Here is a 17,806-nt window from a genome sequence, read left to right as displayed (position 1 = left end):
TCAAGAAAAAGGAGGAAACAATATAAAACAAAGCTGAGTTATTGTGAATTGGTACATGTATGTTGCTTGTTGAAGTGGCATGTAAAATGGTGTCACCGAAGCCAGTTGGGCTAGTTTTGACATGAGGATACTGGTATGTTTGACACTATTTTGTTTCGGAACCAGTTGACTGTTACATGTACATGTATATGCATGCATCTGCATTAATCAATCAGAAAAATGGCTCAAGACAGATCCAAGATGGACATACAGTACATGTATGGTACATGTACACTGTACATGTACAGTGTATTTTGGGTGTGAATACAGATCTGATATACATGTACCACCAGGGATGCGCTTTGGTGACAGGATTTGAAACAAAATGGCTTTAGTGAAGACAGCAACTCTCTATACATGTACATGTAGATACCGGTACGTTGCATGGCGCTATTCAAAGCATAATTTCGAGGTTAAAGGCGAGCATATTCATTTGTTGAAGTCGAGGTTTAGTGCTAGTTTCAAATATGACAAACACATTCTAGCATTTAGGAATTTTTTCAAAACAATCCTGTAAGAGTGTGAAAATTCTTTTGATAAAACCTGGTCAAAATATAACAGAACAGAAAAAAAAACTTTTCCCTAAATAAATTTTTTCCAGCTTTCAAAAAAGTGACTCTAGAACTCTGATTGTACTATGTACATGTATGTCACTAATCCGATTATGTTGTATTCAATAATACAACATATTAACAGAAAGTCAACAATGAACAATAGTGGAAAAGTATTCATCAAATCTAAAGAGATGACAGTACATGTGCCTAGACGTATTTTGCTTTTTATTAAATTCAATCAATACACGTAGTCTAAACAGCTGGTTACAGTAGTAAGATTACTATTAAAAATAAAAAATATTTTGTTACTAGTACATGCAGTACAATGTACATGTACAGGTACCAATGGTCCTCACACATCATCATGCAGTCTTTGAAGAATGTAAACCCTTATTTGTCGAAATGGATGAAACCAAAATGGTTTAAACAAACCAATTTATTGTGGTGTGAAGGCAGGTACAGTTCTTGCCTGCCTCGGCTTGAGGGTTGAGAATAAATCTTATACATATATGTGGTGGCAGTTGTTATGCTTGACCCAATTCCTTGACTTCAGGCCAAGAAAACTCTCTCCAGGGGGATAGGCTATCCTTTCCAAGCTCACACATGTAATCTGATTGTGTCTCTCTTGTTTAGGCTGTCGACTACATGTACATGTACTGCAGTACATGTGATGAGGGCCGCTGGGCCTACTCTCTCTCATGTTACCAACAAATAACTTGTCTTTTGTGAGGGGGATGCATGGCAAGTGTGTTCATAACCGATTGTTTATTTTGTTGGCCATGTACACTGTACATGTGTGATGACAACGGAATACCCTTACATGTTCTAATCTCTCTGTACAATGAACACAGGCGACAGAAAAATCAGTGTTTAATATGGAGTTCAGAAGGCCTCTCAGAAACCATGAACAAGTGTAATAATGCAAAACGTTGATATTAGAAGTATTTCAGAATCAAATTGCCTTTTCTCTTCACATGCAACTGCTATTTGGCCAATAGTACATGTACCAGTGGTTAGTAAACTGTCATAAGCTGGCCATTATGAAAAATCAAAATAATAATTTACAGAGTATTAAAACCTCCAGTGCACAGCTTCCAAAGCATCAATTAATAAATGCGTACTATTTAAGTACAACTGTACATTTAAACTGTAAATAAAACTACTACCCTCTTCCACAGTGATGGGCAAATGTAAATTTTGAGGCAAAACTGGCATCAACAAATGGTGTACAGTGTACATGTACCGGTACATGCATTTTTGTAAACTTTGGATGCAAAATGCAAATACATGTAGAAGCAGTAAATGTACATGTACATGCACGTATATTGTAGGGTACATTTACATGTACATGTAGGCAGTTAGAGGGAGGAACAGATCTTGTTGCCCATTCAAAAATGCTGGACAAATTCAACTTGTTGACAAAGATGTCAGACTATCGTCAAAGTCTGATGATGTAAAGATTTGCACTTACATGTGCTGTACGTACATGTAGGCCGTGTGCACTGGCAGAGTGTGTCTGATTTGCTCACAATTGAAGCCAGCAGTAAATTTCAACCATGAATTTCCATGCTGAACTGCTACATGTTCAACTCTAGCTAAAAAGAAAACCTTCTGGATGAATTAAACCTGTAGACACCAATATACATGTACACATAAATGATGTCTGACTGAGTGTTGACATCTGTGCTAATGTGAGCTACATGTACATGTAAGTGGGCACTCTTCATTCTGGTTAATACAGGAATAGCGATTTCAACCACACATTTCCACCGATTTCTCACAAGCAATTATGTACGTTTATCGCAATATAAATTTTTCAAGTGCAAGCATAGAAGTGGTACAGATATTTAATTCATGCACTGTGGGTACCATGCACATACATGTGTACATGTACACTGTACTTGTACCAGGTCGCAACTTTCATTATGCGATGACAGATCATTTGTAATGTTACCAGTAAATGTACACAATACATAGGAACAATTATAAACACAAGATCAAGGCATTTTACACCATACAACTTCTGAATCTAATTTCATTAATTAGAATTGATTACACCTTTCTGTGTGCAGGAAGATTAAATACATGTACACTGTAAGTGTCCACACCCTACAAATACATGTACACTGTAAGTGTCCACACCCTACAAATACATGTACACTGTAAGTGTTCACACCCTACAAATACATGTACACTGTAAGTGTTCACACCCTACAAATACATGTACACTGTAAGTGTCCACACCCTACAAATACATGTACACTGTAAGTGTCCACACCCTACAAATAAATGTACACTGTAAGTGTCCACACCCTACAAATACATGTACACTGTAAGTGTCCACACCCTACAAATACATGTACACTGTAAGTGTCCACACCCTACAAATACATGTACACTGTAAGTGTCCACACCCTACAAATACATGTACACTGTAAGTGTCCACACCCTACAAATACATGTACACTGTAAGTGTCCACACCCTACAAATACATGTACATGTAGTAGACACCCCCCTCCTATCTTACTACAGAGGATTTCTGTGAACAAATATTTCTAGCTTGATTGTTGAATTTAACATTTTTCCTTTTGAAAGAAAGTTTCAGGGTTTGTAAAATGGAGCGATAACTACTTTTTGTTTCCAGATTTGCTGCTGTGGGTCAGTACATGTAAACATACCGGTATGATGCCAGGTAAGTCAAAATGGAACAGACTTCTCTTTTTATCAAAATTACAAGTACGCTCTAATTCCTAACAAACTGACTTTAATATAAATGTAACTTTCTTGAAATGTCCACCCACCTGTCCGGCCATACAGCAAATACTCCATGTAAGATCTGGGACGTGTGTAGAATATGGTGCCTCTTAAGCTGACAAAGACAATCAAGCCCTCTACAAATAGACATGCTGTCAGGATCACTATGTATCCCAAGATGTAATTACGAAGGTTGGAGGAACAAGATTCGCTTGTAGGATTGTAAATACCTAGGATGACTGAGAGGCCAATCAGCCTGAAAGAAAACCACAAAATGTTAGTCATTTCAGCAATGAAAAGTGGTATAAAACCATTCTGTAGTTATTGAACAGAAAATGTAGAATTTTGACTATAGCAGCAAACATACATGTACATACATGTACATGTTCATGCAGTGGTATGTCAAAGACACACATGAAAAGTATGGTAGATCTTGCTGCCAAGCTGGCTAAGCAGAATAAGGAAAATCTTGTTAACAAATATGGCCTGACTTATGATGGCTAACAAGAGTCCCTAAAACCTTTTGAGTCTCCGTAATAAATATTCAACCAACACTGACCGGTATTTGTTGTGTCATTCAACAAAAACGGAATGGTCCCTACAAACCGGATACATTGTGTCCAATATGAAGCAAGCATCAAGACTTGTTATTTTAAATCTTACTAACTATTTTACATGTATTTTATGTCATGGTTACATTCATTGTCTAAACCATTTACATGTACATGTACAGCATAAGGTATCACAAGTATACACTAGAATACACTATTTTAATCAAGTACATGTATGCAGTTGGTGAGTGTTTTGATATCATTAATCATTTGTACTGGTAGTTTATTTGTTGGTAATTTATGTTTTAATGAGCTGTCCAAACATAGTGTAATTGCTTTTTGAAGGATAAATAAAGTATTTTGAATTGAATTTGAATTGGATTGGATGGCTGAATGGGTACCAGTAGGCCTTCCTGACTAGGGGACAGTTTTGTCAGGAAAGTTGGAACAGTGTTTCGGGGACAAGAATTCATCCCCATACCTTTTTTGGCCCTAACAACATCCCTGTGTATATCTCAACATGTACATGTACTGTACGTACCGGTAGTCACCACACCCCTGTAACAAATTTCTATGGGCACATTTATGGGTGGGCTTTTGCGGTGTTCAAAGGACAATTTCCTTTGTTCAGAAAGTTGGAACTGCATTTCGAGGACAAAAATTTGCCCCTAATTTCCCAGACAAAAAGCAATGTCATTGTACACGTATGGTACATGTACATGTAACTTTGGTTTTATTTTCATGATTTTATTGAACTCCTACGGGTAGTTGTTTCTCGTTTAATTAATAACATCACTGAATCAACTGATTGCTCCATTGTGCTGGTTTAATTAATAACATCACTGAATCAACTGATTGCTCCATTGCGCTGGTTTAATTAATAACATCACTGAATCAACTGATTGCTCCAGTGCGCTGGTTTAATTAATATTATCACTGAATCAACTGATTGCTCCAGTGTGCTGGTTTAATTAATAACATCACTGAATCAACTGATTGCTCCAGTGTGCTGGTTTAATTAATAACACCAATGAATCAACTGATTGCTCCATTGTGCTGGTTTAATTAATGACATCACTGAATCAACTGATTGCTCCATTGCGCTGGTTTAATTAATAACATCACTGAATCAACTGATTGCTCCATTGCGCTGGTTTAATTAATAACATCACTGAATCAACTGATTGCTCCAGTGTGCTGGTTTAATTAATAAAACCAATGAATCAACTGATTGCTCCAGTGCGCTGGTTTAATTAATAACATCACTGAATCAACTGATTGCTCCAGTGTGCTGGTTTAATTAATAACATCACTGAATCAACTGATTGCTCCAGTGCGCTGGTTTAATTAATAACACCAATGAATCAACTGATTGCTTCATTGTGCTGGTTTAATTAATAACATCACTGAATCAACTGATTGCTCCATTGTGCTGGTTTAATTAATAACATCACTGAATCAACTGATTGCTTCATTGTGCTGGTTTAATTAATAACATCACTGAATCAACTGATTGCTTCATTGTGCTGGTTTAATTAATAACACCAATGAATCAACTGATTGCTTCATTGTGCTGGTTTAATTAATAACATCACTGAATCAACTGATTGCTTCATTGTGCTGAAGTACGCTTGTTTATTGTACTGTAGGTGTATACACAAATTCAATTTGATTATGTCTGAGCACTGCCCCATCAACACACCACTGTCTTCCAAAGGGGTTGGCTCAATTGTCAAACTCAAGGCCAACAAGTGGGAAGGACATTCTTCAATACAAAGTACGATTAATATTTTTGCATGCTTGATAGCTACACGTACATGTAGGCCTAACAGAATATGGGAAATCACATGTACTGGGGTAACAATACATGTACGGCATTTGCATGTACTGTACAGTATGTACATGTATGCATGTACACTGTACGTGTACATGTACATACAGTCAGCAACAGGCATCATCTCTGTACAGGTACAAATGAAGCAGCTTGGAGATGCTGGCGGCAAAAGGGGGTGCAGGGGGTCCCAGGTTTTCGATCAATTGGGGTGGCATGGCACCCACTCCCACTCTTGCAGGGCCTATCATGGGGTGTGGCTTATGTCTGGTGGTCTCACAACATAGCCCCCCCCCAAAAAAAAATTATTTCATCATCACTGCTTGGAGGAAATCACATCCTTAAATAAATGGATGATGACAGTTTTACAGCATGTGTTCAGACCTGGGGCTACATGTATTTTTGCACAAGGATTATTTTTGAGCATAAAAATCAGAGGACATAGGGACAGGGGAGTTTATGTAAACATACATTGTACCTTCATGTCCCTAAATTGTTGCAGGGCAATCTCCTTTGCTCATACGGTTTACAAACATTTACAAAATAATAAACCACCTGTCACTGAGAGTGCTGAATACATGTACATGACTGCTAAGCTGTAAAGTGGCTTGGCACTGGTGTTACTAATCACATTGAATACAGGTGAAGCGTACCTCATTGCACAAATCATAACATTTTTTCCATAGGAATATTCATCATTCAATACTCATGAGTCATCAGACATAATGAATGAGATAGTCTATTGTTAATGACAAAAAACTCTTATAAAATTACTTATAGGCTCTCTGTTCAACAACATTCATTGATATTCATCTATTGTTTGGGTAATGTACACATACATGAACATGTACATCAATGATCAAGAGAATACTCTACAAAGTCATCCAATTCTTTGTCAAAAAGGTGATAGTTGTTGTAGACCCAAGCACACACACGTGCTTTGATTGAGGCCAAATCAAGTTACCGGTAGTACCAAAATCAAAACTTACCATGGCATTATGATGATGTTGCTTGAGAAATACCCCAAAATGCGATATTTTTTGCTTTTTGGACAACTTTGGCCAAACACAGTCACGATGTCCTCAAATCACAGATATTTTCAACAGCAGAAGTTTAGTGTCCATCACTTCAGGTAATGAACCAGCTGAGCTCCTACTACGGTAGTATCCTCTTCCTGATACAATTGCCTAGCAGGTGTGTGTAAGCATACGGTACATGTACGCATACTACATGTACACGTGTACATGTATGTACATACACGAAAATCCCACTAGGTCAACTTTAAACCATCAAAATGTTCCATTGAATTCCCTGCAAGGAAGTTTGAAAGTGCTCGCCTGTGAGTCACATATATATGTACCATGGTAGCCTCCAAATCTACAAACAATCTGACTCATTCTTTGAAAAATGAAACCCTGTTTTGTAAAAGTTCCGCAAGTTTGTCCAAAACTCATAAATTCTGCCCATTTCTAATTTACTTTTCCTTTTTTTAACTTCAATTTATTTCCCAACAAAATGGTCACACAAATGAATATTTCTTATAGAAACTGTATCTATAGAAAACATAAAAGCACTCCAGTTTATATAAATATTTTCAGTGAAAAAGGCTTTTGTTTCATCACTCAGAAATTTGGATAAGAATTGGCTCATTGGTGGCCTAAATACATCATGGAAGCTCCAGGCAACTGTATCAATTTGATACTGCTACAGGACATGTATGTGTCAAAGCGTGAACTTCATGCATAACGGCTAGGCAATAATCCTTACCATGATCAAATTCCATCAAGCAAGCCAAGGTTTCTCGTTATACCACCCAGGCCCAACCAATTTATGACATTTCACACAAGTAATGCAATACAATGCCCAAGCCATTAGGGAGATTTTTCTTTCAACTAAGCTTCTGTGTGTGTTCCTAGATTTAGAAAAGCCCAGCCATGAACGGTATTGATTTTGTAACAGATGGGTTACCATCTGACATTCACAGATATGTATGACATGTATGTACTTCAGTGAGATACATTTTAATTTTCTCTAATGTGTGTCAAATAAAATTGCAGCCATTTTGAAAGAGAAGACCTACATGTACATGTACAGTACAAGGTGTCACGAGTACATGTACCTGTACATGTACATACATGTATGTATGTTTCCCTTTTTAGTTTGTTGATTTTCTTTTTTAAATAAATGTAATTTCAAAACTGTACCGGTACATTTGAATGTAAGGCCTTCTATAATTGATCTAGTATCCAAATATTGGCCCAGCTCAGAGTTGTGGCTTCAAAGCCAAGACTGTGATTGTAGTGCTTATGAACGACAAAGTACATTAAGTTGGCTACTGGTACAATGTACGTACAGCTACAGGTAGATATGTGTACCATACATGTACATGTATACCGGTACATGTCAGAAATACGGTATCTGAAGGTCTCCGTAAGAGTTTGCTCGAATATTAATCAAGTTTATGCATAAATATCTGCAGACAATATCCAAGCAAACACAAACATGTAACCATGGTAACAGAACTTCAGTACACAGCTATAGAGGGATTTCACATTAGCGCCGTTTGCACATATCAGCATCGAAACCGAGGCTCTCTGTGTTGAATTTCCTCGTGCACGCCCGCGGAGTCCACACAGTACATGGAGTATCCGGTTTGTACACGTAAGTGTGACAGCACTTCAGTTTAAACCACGCCCACTGCACAAGATACACGACCATCGCAGGTACATTAGTTCGCGGTCAACTGTCGTTATTTTTTCTATTGATTTTACGTGTTGAGTCATCCTGAAAGACTCTTCCACAAAAATTTGCAGCCTGAAAAGTCTGAATTTAACATACCTTTATATATTTTGTGTCTTGACTCCTTACTTTCAATTGTCTGATCATATTAAGAATTGAAGCTGACACATACAGCCTCGTTTTCAAATGCGGAAGTGCGCAGATCGATGCTAAAGGTGTCGTAGTGGGATCCATCTATACTGGACAATGGGACACCTAATACACTCTCCATGTAAGGGCGAAGTAGGTTCAGGAGGTAATGGTACACTACTAAAAGCAGCATCAATCAACTTGATCACCCATAGGGTATTGTAATATACCACACAGGACACAGGTCCATTTCATGTCCCATCTAAACCACCCAGGAAAATCAGCCAATGGCCAGAATGATGCATTAGGTGTCTCAAATGTACATGTATAAGGTTACTGACTTTATTACCAGCAACACAGAAGAGCTTATATTCATGGTGCTAGTCTTGGGATCCATTACCCTTGTTTGGGTGGTAATGGAACAGGCATGGAAACAAATTGCATGCTGTGTTAGGTCAGCAAATAAACCCTGCAATTTGCCAAGAATTCATTTCTCTTGATACCACAGAGGTCAATGTTGATTGTGATGAGGGAGGTATTGTAGCCCACAAGAGTAATAAATACCAGAAACACTCTTACGAAGATGGGATTCTCTGCTTCAGAACTTGGATTTTAAGACTGGTGCATTATGCAAGAGGTCAAGTACTGTAAATCACTCTTGAAATCAGAATTTAGGGATTGTGAAGTAGATTTGTGATGCTGATCTGGGTGAAACAAGGCAAGAGGAAGGACAAGTCAAGTAGAAAATCAAATTACTGAAGAGATTTCTAAAGCCACTGAGGCAAAGACCAAGGGAAACAGAGGAAATGGCCTGTGTTTGCCTATACATACTGGTAAGTTCAGCGTCAAATAGGGTTCAGTATACAATGTACGGGTAGGCCTAGTCGTGAGTGGGCTTTTCAATATTAATAAAAATTACAAGTTGCAAATATTGCGCATACTGTAATGGCAGAACCATGTAATCATGGATCTCCTGCAACAATTAAACAGTTCAAACAAGCTTCACTAAGTGCATTATTGCCAGTGTTGTAGTTGTTGAGACTGGTCTTGGTCTCGAGACTAGTCTCAAGACCAGTTTCAACGTGGTCTTGGTCTCGAACATGCTGGTCTTGGTCTCAAATCATTGGTCTCGGTCTTGGTCTTGAGCTCCTGTTCTCGGAATTTTCGGCCAAGACCAGTACAAGACCAATTTAAAAATACACTTTGCACCATTTATCCCTGATTGGAGATGAATTTTGATTGTTTGTAGGCCTACAAAAAACTTGAATCGAGACCCAAGACGTAGGTACAGCCGTTAAGGACTGGCTACAGCTGGCAGTAGCATGTCATGCGCAAACTTCACCCTTCGCGCAAATTATGTGTGCACCCAAGGTTAAACTTTGTGCGGCCAAAGTTTAATGCTTTCGCACTCCAAGTTAAACTTGCGCACACAAAGTTGAAGCTTGCACCAGGAAGAAAATAGCGTGTGACAGCCCCCAAAATAATTGTCACTGGTTACCGGCCGTAAAAAGATATGTCATTTGTCATCGGGGTACCCATGAACCCGTAGTCCCATTACATGGTCTGGTAACCAAACGCTTATTTATGCACTGTTTGTTGATATCAAACTTGACTAACAAGACACCATTCCGTGATAGCATCTTTGGCACAACGTGTGCTACCACGTGCCTTTGCCTTGGTGGTGTGTAAGTTGTTAATGTCATGATTACCAGAAAGTGTTTTCCGGCTATCATGTCTGGCAATTCAGCAATCATGCATTATGCATTCAATTACCACAAGGAATACGTTGGTGTCAAACGGGAAGCCAAAAAGATGTCGCTGTGTGTGTTTTTTGCACGAAAAAACCAGCATCAGCGATAAGGCAGGAACAACGTCTGCCTTCATCAAACATGTGCGCTGCCATCACTCCATGAAGGGGTAATGGTTGACTCGGTCGGTAACCAACTCGGTCCAAGTCAACTCGGTCCCAAGTCAACTCGGTCCCAGGTCAACTCGGTCCCAGGTCAAGTCAGTCCCATGTCAACTCGGTCTCAAGTTATTTCAGTCCCAAGTCAACGTCGGAAATTGGGTGGTACATGTTGGTCTGGTCACTCCGCCCACAACTGCAAAAGTCTGACAAGATGTCAAAAATCTAACCACAGAATTCGTACATTGGGCATTTAAGGCAGAAACCAATCGAAGCTTAAATATAAGCCAATAAAGTCAACAGAGAAGAAAAGTCTCCGAATGGGAGCGTGCCATCATTTGTCAAACAATTTATTTTCTTATTTGTGTGAAAGTGTGAAAAGAGTCCATGCTGCGTGGGTACATCATTAGCGGAGCAGAGACTGTCGAGCGCCACTCATTCATAGGCCTGATCTGGCACAGCTCCATACAAAACATACAACACGCGATCACCAGCAAAAATATTCTAAGAGGCATACATTTTCAATCTACACTAAGCTTGTGCTTGAAAAGTAGCCTTCTCGGGCCCAACTCCTAAATGGGACCGAGATGACTTGGGACCGAGTTGACCTTGGACTGAGTTGACCTGGGACCGAGTTGACCTGGGACCCAGTGGACTTGGGACCCAGTTGACTCGGATCAAATTGGTTACAGACCGAGTTGACCGTAAGCCCATGAAGTACGTCCATGTACCAGGCTACTTCTGGGAATGATCTTTCAGTCCTCATGTTTGTTTAAATTTTTAAAAGAATCTAAATTTAAGGCTTAAAATTTTCAAACAATCAAAAACTGTTTTGTATTTGATTTTTAATGGAATGTGATGACATGTTTGCATTACAGTCCCTACATGTAGTTTGAAATGAAAAAAAAAATGGTTTAATTTTATCATTTCAAAATAAACTGAGCTGAAATGCATAAAATTATGAATGCCGTTATTTTTCGTTCTTAATTTTCATTTAAGCCCCATTATTTTTATACTTGTTGTATGGAAATGTTTTTCCTACTTCAAGATATTTTTGTTTTTCAAACTCACCTGCTTGCCCAAAGTACATGTAAATCCCAGGCCTGTCTCCCTGCGAACCTTGTCATAACATTTAACACAGATGAATTACATGCATGTGCTGCCTGCCATACCAGGCAAAAAGTGAGGCTCCCAAGTGTTTATGAATGAGAAATAAAACAGTTAGAAAGGAAATTTTATTTTAATTTTATTGCGTTTTTAGGTTGCATTGATTGCATGCAATATGCATGTCCCGACATTCAGAGCAGGTCAAAAAGTAAACACATCATTGAAGAATTCAAACTGCAAAGTAACAACAAAAAACAATGCTAAATTCCAGGACAATTCTGTCAAACGCATACCAGTACATGTCGTTCTGTGGTTTACAGCCCATCTTCATGGTTTTGTGTCAATGTACAGAGATGATTTCTATCCATTTATTTACAAATGTGGTCTTGGTCTTGCATGGCTGGTCTTGGGTTACTTTGTCTGGCCTGGTCTTGGTCTCGGTCTGTTGGTCTTGGTCTCGGACTGCCTGATCTTGACTACAACACTGATAATTGCCTCAGATTGACACTCCCCTTTCCATCATTCGAAAGAACCATTATCTCTGTACAATGAAGTAAACAGCTCTCTCAGCAAAGTGGTTATCTTTAAAAATACACACATGTATATGTATAATAATGATCTCTTTTGTGTACGTGTGTGGTACATATCTTACATGTAAATACAATTCTCCCTCTCTGAATTTCCACCTAAATTCCCAGTCAAATGGAGAGAGTTCTGAGGTCAATCTGTTGATGAACTTAAAGTGCACATCCCCAACAGAGCAGACAGACAGGCCAAGGTATGGGAACTGGGTTAAGAATGTAGAGTAAGACAAATAAGAAACTCTGGTAAGATTTATGAGGAAGGTTTCACAGTGCAGCCAGCCTGCAAGAAGTACAGTTGGAGCAATCTCAAACCATTCTCTGGTTTCCTTTCAGCCACACCAAAGAAGATCAGCTGGAGGACTGCAGAGATGGAAAGAGCGAGAGAGAATGATGAAGAAATGCCTTGACTAGGACAGCTGCCACAATCGATCTTGGCAATCAGGAGGGAAATGACCTAGATGGAATCCTGGGTAGATGGGTTGTAGATTGACCAATGGATGCACGGAAGGCTTGAGGCAACCGCTGCAATAATCACTAGGTGGCAAGGATCAATTCAAGATATTGAGGTCATAACCATGAAGGTGATGCTGATGAACTCATAATGTGGTGCAGCCCAGTAATGTTCACATCCACATAATTTATTTGAATTACTTGAAAACAAGCTGCTAATGTACAATATTTAAAATTTACAGTTTTGACTTCACATCAGGTACTGGTAGGCTGAGGTGTAAATTTACAAGATATACCAGTAGCACTGTTTGTACAAACTTCAACAGGTACATTACTGGTACATGTACATGCATGTTCTAAAGTTATTCCACTTTCTATTCTCTGATTCTCCATCTACTGGTATGATTTAATCAACATGTACATGTATGTACAATGTACCTTGGTACTAGTAGATAATGTTCACTTTCATATGTGTACACATGTACATGTATCTTTTGGATTGCTACATGTACAGACTTGCAAGCAACATTAACATAGGCCTTCCTGATGCAACAATGATCCAACTAATCCCTATTCAAGTACCGGTACAACTGTGCATCATACAGGTACATAATTTATGCATCGTGATTTTTTACTAATTGTCAAAGGACTGTAGCCTGTATCAACAAAGCCATGTACATGTACAGTACCGTATTTGACCTTTAAGAATGCTTTAATGCTGTGAAGCAAACTGGATTGGGTATACATGTAGAATCACTTGAGTGTTAAGGAAACATGAAAAAGGATGTTTATCGCATTGTTTCTGTATATAAAACGATAAACTATGAGTTCAAAAATATTTTTGTGTGACTTGACTGATTTCTTGGATAAATGTACTGGTAGGAGGGAAAGAATATGAAAAAGTTTGGTAAGCCACTCCACCTGTGAATTTTATCTTCATGAGGGGTATGACATAAACGAAGGCATCAGCTTATCACATGGGGAGGGTCCAACCAGGCAAAAGCTGTACATGTAGGTGCATTTAATTCCCATGAACATTAAATCAATTTATGTGTTGAAATGAGCCAATTTTGACTTCCCTTCTCCTCGTCTGAAGCATATGCATGCGTACATGCAGTACTGTACCGTATTTTATCCCAACATTACCGGTAGCCCATCTTGCAATTCAACAGTAAAGTGCGTCCTTGGATGTGTGCTTCCCATAATAGCTATCCAAGGTCTGTTAAAGTGACTGGCAAGAAATACACTGTACTGGTACATGTACATGTAAGTCAGGCAAGGCTATACAGTGGAGTTCCATTAGCTGCACCCAGAAAAAAAGGAGCGATCTGGAATAAGTGTCAGCCAATTATAAGGGCATGAAAGAAAAAAAAGCTTTTTGTTACAAATTCTAGTTTTTCCTTTTAGTAATACAGGGCTTCGTCAAAATTAACTTCTCCTACATGTACATGTCCTGTGCAAATGAAATCATAGTATTAGTAATCACCATGCAGTACCGGTATACCGGTAGTAACATCATGATCAACACAACCGAGATGCTCTTAAACACTGTATACTGCACATATGTACATGTATCTAGCAATGTACACGGGACATGTGCATCAATAAAACTCTTTTTAAATGACATTGAAATGTGCTGGTACGTCTAGGTAAGTTAATGATAAATTTATGATAATAAAATTAGTTCTACGTGAGACCTGATGAAGTTGCCAGACATGATTTATCCATCAAATGTTAATATACTGTATGTCTAATGAGTTTATGGTGGTTTTAAGCATCAATAAGTCTTAATCCATATCATTAGAGACCATTTTCTTGGTATTTACTGGTACATATACACGTATACATGTAAACATCTGTAAGCATCATCCATTCCCACAAAGATCAACCTACAATATGTACAGTATACTGGTTCCTGGATTTTGGTAAGTGTCAACTTCAAACATTTCACCACAATGTTTAACAGAAACACTGACATTACTGTAGGCCTACATGTACATTACACAGGTACATGTAGGTTCAGAATAATACAATGAAAATAAATATCCTAGTTTTCTACAGATTGCATTACGTACCTTGACTACATGTACTGATACACTCTTATCAGTAGTAATTTGCAACGGATAAATAAATGTACCAGGTACAAAAAACTTCACTCCTTTCTGGTTATTCTCAATCTAATATTCTCACATGCAGTCATGCACATGTGTATACTGTAGTCTGTAGAAGTATTTTCTAAAGTCTCAGTCAAGGAATTCATGTAGGTCTAAGTGTTTATGTGCGTGGTCAACTTTCAGGTTTTTTTAATTCTTTCTGTGGGGTGCCAGTAGGTTAATTTCATATCGTTGTCTTGGTCATCCACTTTTTATTTATTTGATAACATTTTAAGAGAACCAATAGACAGTGATTTAGTTAGCCCTTTGGCAATCCTTCAGGGATGTTATCAGTGTGTTGTATGTCCGTGATTTTGTTCTAAATTTGTGGTTTTTATTTGTTTCCCTTTAGTTGGTTATTGTATAACTGAGACATAATAAGTAAACTGAAATTAAATGAAAAAAACATAAAACAAAATTTTGAAAAGAAACTGTACCGGTAGCCATGGAGCAAAATTACTGAGACACTTTTGCCATCAATAAAAACCAAGCAATTTTTGTTAACCACAGATGAGCAATGGACAAACTTTAAGTAAACAATTCACGCATCATTAAAGCCAACCATAATCTCAAACTGGTTGAGCAGTTCAGTGCATAACAGAACCTGACAGAACAGTGATGACAGAGACCTAGCATTCCTATGAGGGGAGGACGAGGTGATGCCGCTGTGTGATCACATGCCAAGCATAGATCGCAATGGAAGGATGCTTGCCATAGTACACACAAATAACCTAATCAGACATGGCTGTGTTCATGCATGACTTACTTAGCGATTAACAAAATCTGTGGGGTACATGTAGATCTTGGAAATGGATGAACTGGCTTCTGACATGTACAGTACAGCACTGGTGGACAGAGCATCCAATGAAAGAGTGTTCACTACATTCAAAGTAATGCAGCCATGGTAACATCCTCCTCTCTGCAGGAAGGCAACTTTTGTTTAAGTCTCCTACACAATACTGACAAAATCTAAAATGTAGCGAGCAAATGGCCATTGACTGCTCACATCCCAAACCATATGAAATCCTTCAAGAATCTATCTGACTAAAGATCTAACAGAAGTGTTGTTCACTGTTGGATTTCTGCTGGCTGAAAGGTGAATTGCCTCAGAAAAGGAAAGAAGCAATACCACAGTGTACAGATAGAAATATTTCATCTCAGCACAATAAAAAGTACAGGTTGTGGAGGTTAAAGAGTGTGCATGCTGATCTGCATGTCAACGCTGATCTAACTGTATGTACATGATGATCTGCATGTCAACGCTGATCTAACTGTATGTACTTGCTGATTTGTATGTCAACGCTGATCTAACTGTATGTACTTGCTGATCTGCATGTCAACGCTGATCTAACTGTATGTACTTGCTGATCTGCATGTCAACGCTGATCTACATGTACCTGTATGTACTTGCTGATTTGCATGTCAACGCTGATCTAACTGTATGTACTTGCTGATTTGCATGTCAACACTGATCTACCTGTATGTACTTGCTGATTTGCATGTCAACGCTGATCTAACTGTATGTACTTGCTGATCTGAATGTCAACGCTGATCTAACTGTATGTACTTGCTGATTTGCATGTCAACGCTGATCTACCTGTATGTACTTGCTGATTTGCATGTCAACGCTGATCTAACTGTATGTACTTGCTGATTTGCATGTCAACGCTGATCTAACTGTATGTACTTGCTGATTTGCATGTCAACGCTGATCTAACTGTATGTACTTGCTGATTTGCATGTCAACACTGATCTTACTGTATGTACTTGTTGATCTGCATGTCAATGCTGATCTACCTGTATGTACTTGCTGATTTGCATGTCAACGCTGATCTAACTGTATGTACTTGCTGATCTGCATGTCAACGCTGATCTAACTGTATGTACTTGCTGATCTGCATGTCAACGCTGATCTAACTGTATGTACTTGCTGATCTGCATGTCAACGCTGATCTAACTGTATGTACTTGCTGATCTGCATGTCAACGCTGATCTACATGTACCTGTATGTACTTGCTGATTTGCATGTCAACGCTGATCTAACTGTATGTACTTGCTGATTGCATGTCAACACTGATCTACCCGTATGTACTTGCTGATCTGCATGTCAAAGCTGATCTAACTGTATGTACTTGCTGATCTGCATGTCAACACTGATCTAACTGTATGTACTTGCTGATTTGCATGTCAACGCTGATCTACCTGTATGTACTTGCTGATTTGCATGTCAACGCTGATCTAACTGTATGTACTTGCTGATTTGCATGTCAACGCTGATCTAACTGTATGTACTTGCTGATTTGCATGTCAACGCTGATCTAACTGTATGTACTTGCTGATTTGCATGTCAACACTGATCTAACTGTATGTACTTGTTGATCTGCATGTCAATGCTGATCTACCTGCATAAATGTACTTGCTGATCTGCATGTACTGAATGTTCATTGTTGCTTGTAACATGTCATTAAAGTACACAACAACACAACATGCATGTACCGGCACATACATGTACTCCTACTCAGTACATGTTGTGATGACCAGCAAATAAAACGGGACAACACACACATGGGTAATTCTAGAAATTAAGAGTCCAAAAGTATGACATTTTGTGTCCCTGTTACATGTACCGTACATGTACATCTGACCTTTTGTTATTTGACGTGGACATATCACCGGAATTGATTTCAAACTAGTATTACTATTTGTCAGGTATATAATTTGTATTGATTCATTACTCTTGAAAATTAGAAAATGTGTTCTGAACTTACAAAGTCATATGTCAGATGTGACAGGGACACCCAAAAAAATGGACATAAACAACACAAAAAAACAATGTCAAGTAAAGGATAAAGCAAGTAAACAACCAAACAAATTAAGTTCTACGTACATGTTAAAACCTTCTAGTTTGACAAGTTGGCAATATAAAGATACAGTACCTGTATGTAGTTGGCTAACTTTGACTTCTGAATAGTCATAAGATGCAATCATGTGTTGCACAGGTTATACGT

General features: G+C 38.4%; 1 protein-coding gene across 2 annotated transcripts in view; it reads right to left on the bottom strand.

Annotated features, from left to right (window-relative positions):
* The window catches only part of LOC110981068 (diacylglycerol lipase-alpha-like), a 43,453-nt gene that overhangs the window by 18,797 nt on the left and 6,850 nt on the right, over nt 1–17,806 (bottom strand). For both annotated transcript variants that reach the window (XM_022238277.2, XM_022238278.2), the window contains exon 2: nt 3,396–3,604. In XM_022238277.2, coding sequence (XP_022093969.1) covers nt 3,396–3,604 — 209 coding nt within the window. The remainder of the gene's footprint in view (nt 1–3,395; nt 3,605–17,806) is intronic.

This window comes from Acanthaster planci, linkage group LG03, assembly GCF_054643075.1.
Source record: "Acanthaster planci isolate LZ-2023a linkage group LG03, COTS_SCS, whole genome shotgun sequence".
Classification (NCBI taxonomy): Eukaryota; Metazoa; Echinodermata; class Asteroidea; order Valvatida; family Acanthasteridae; genus Acanthaster; species Acanthaster planci.
This window is presented reverse-complemented; position numbering and strand designations above follow the sequence as displayed.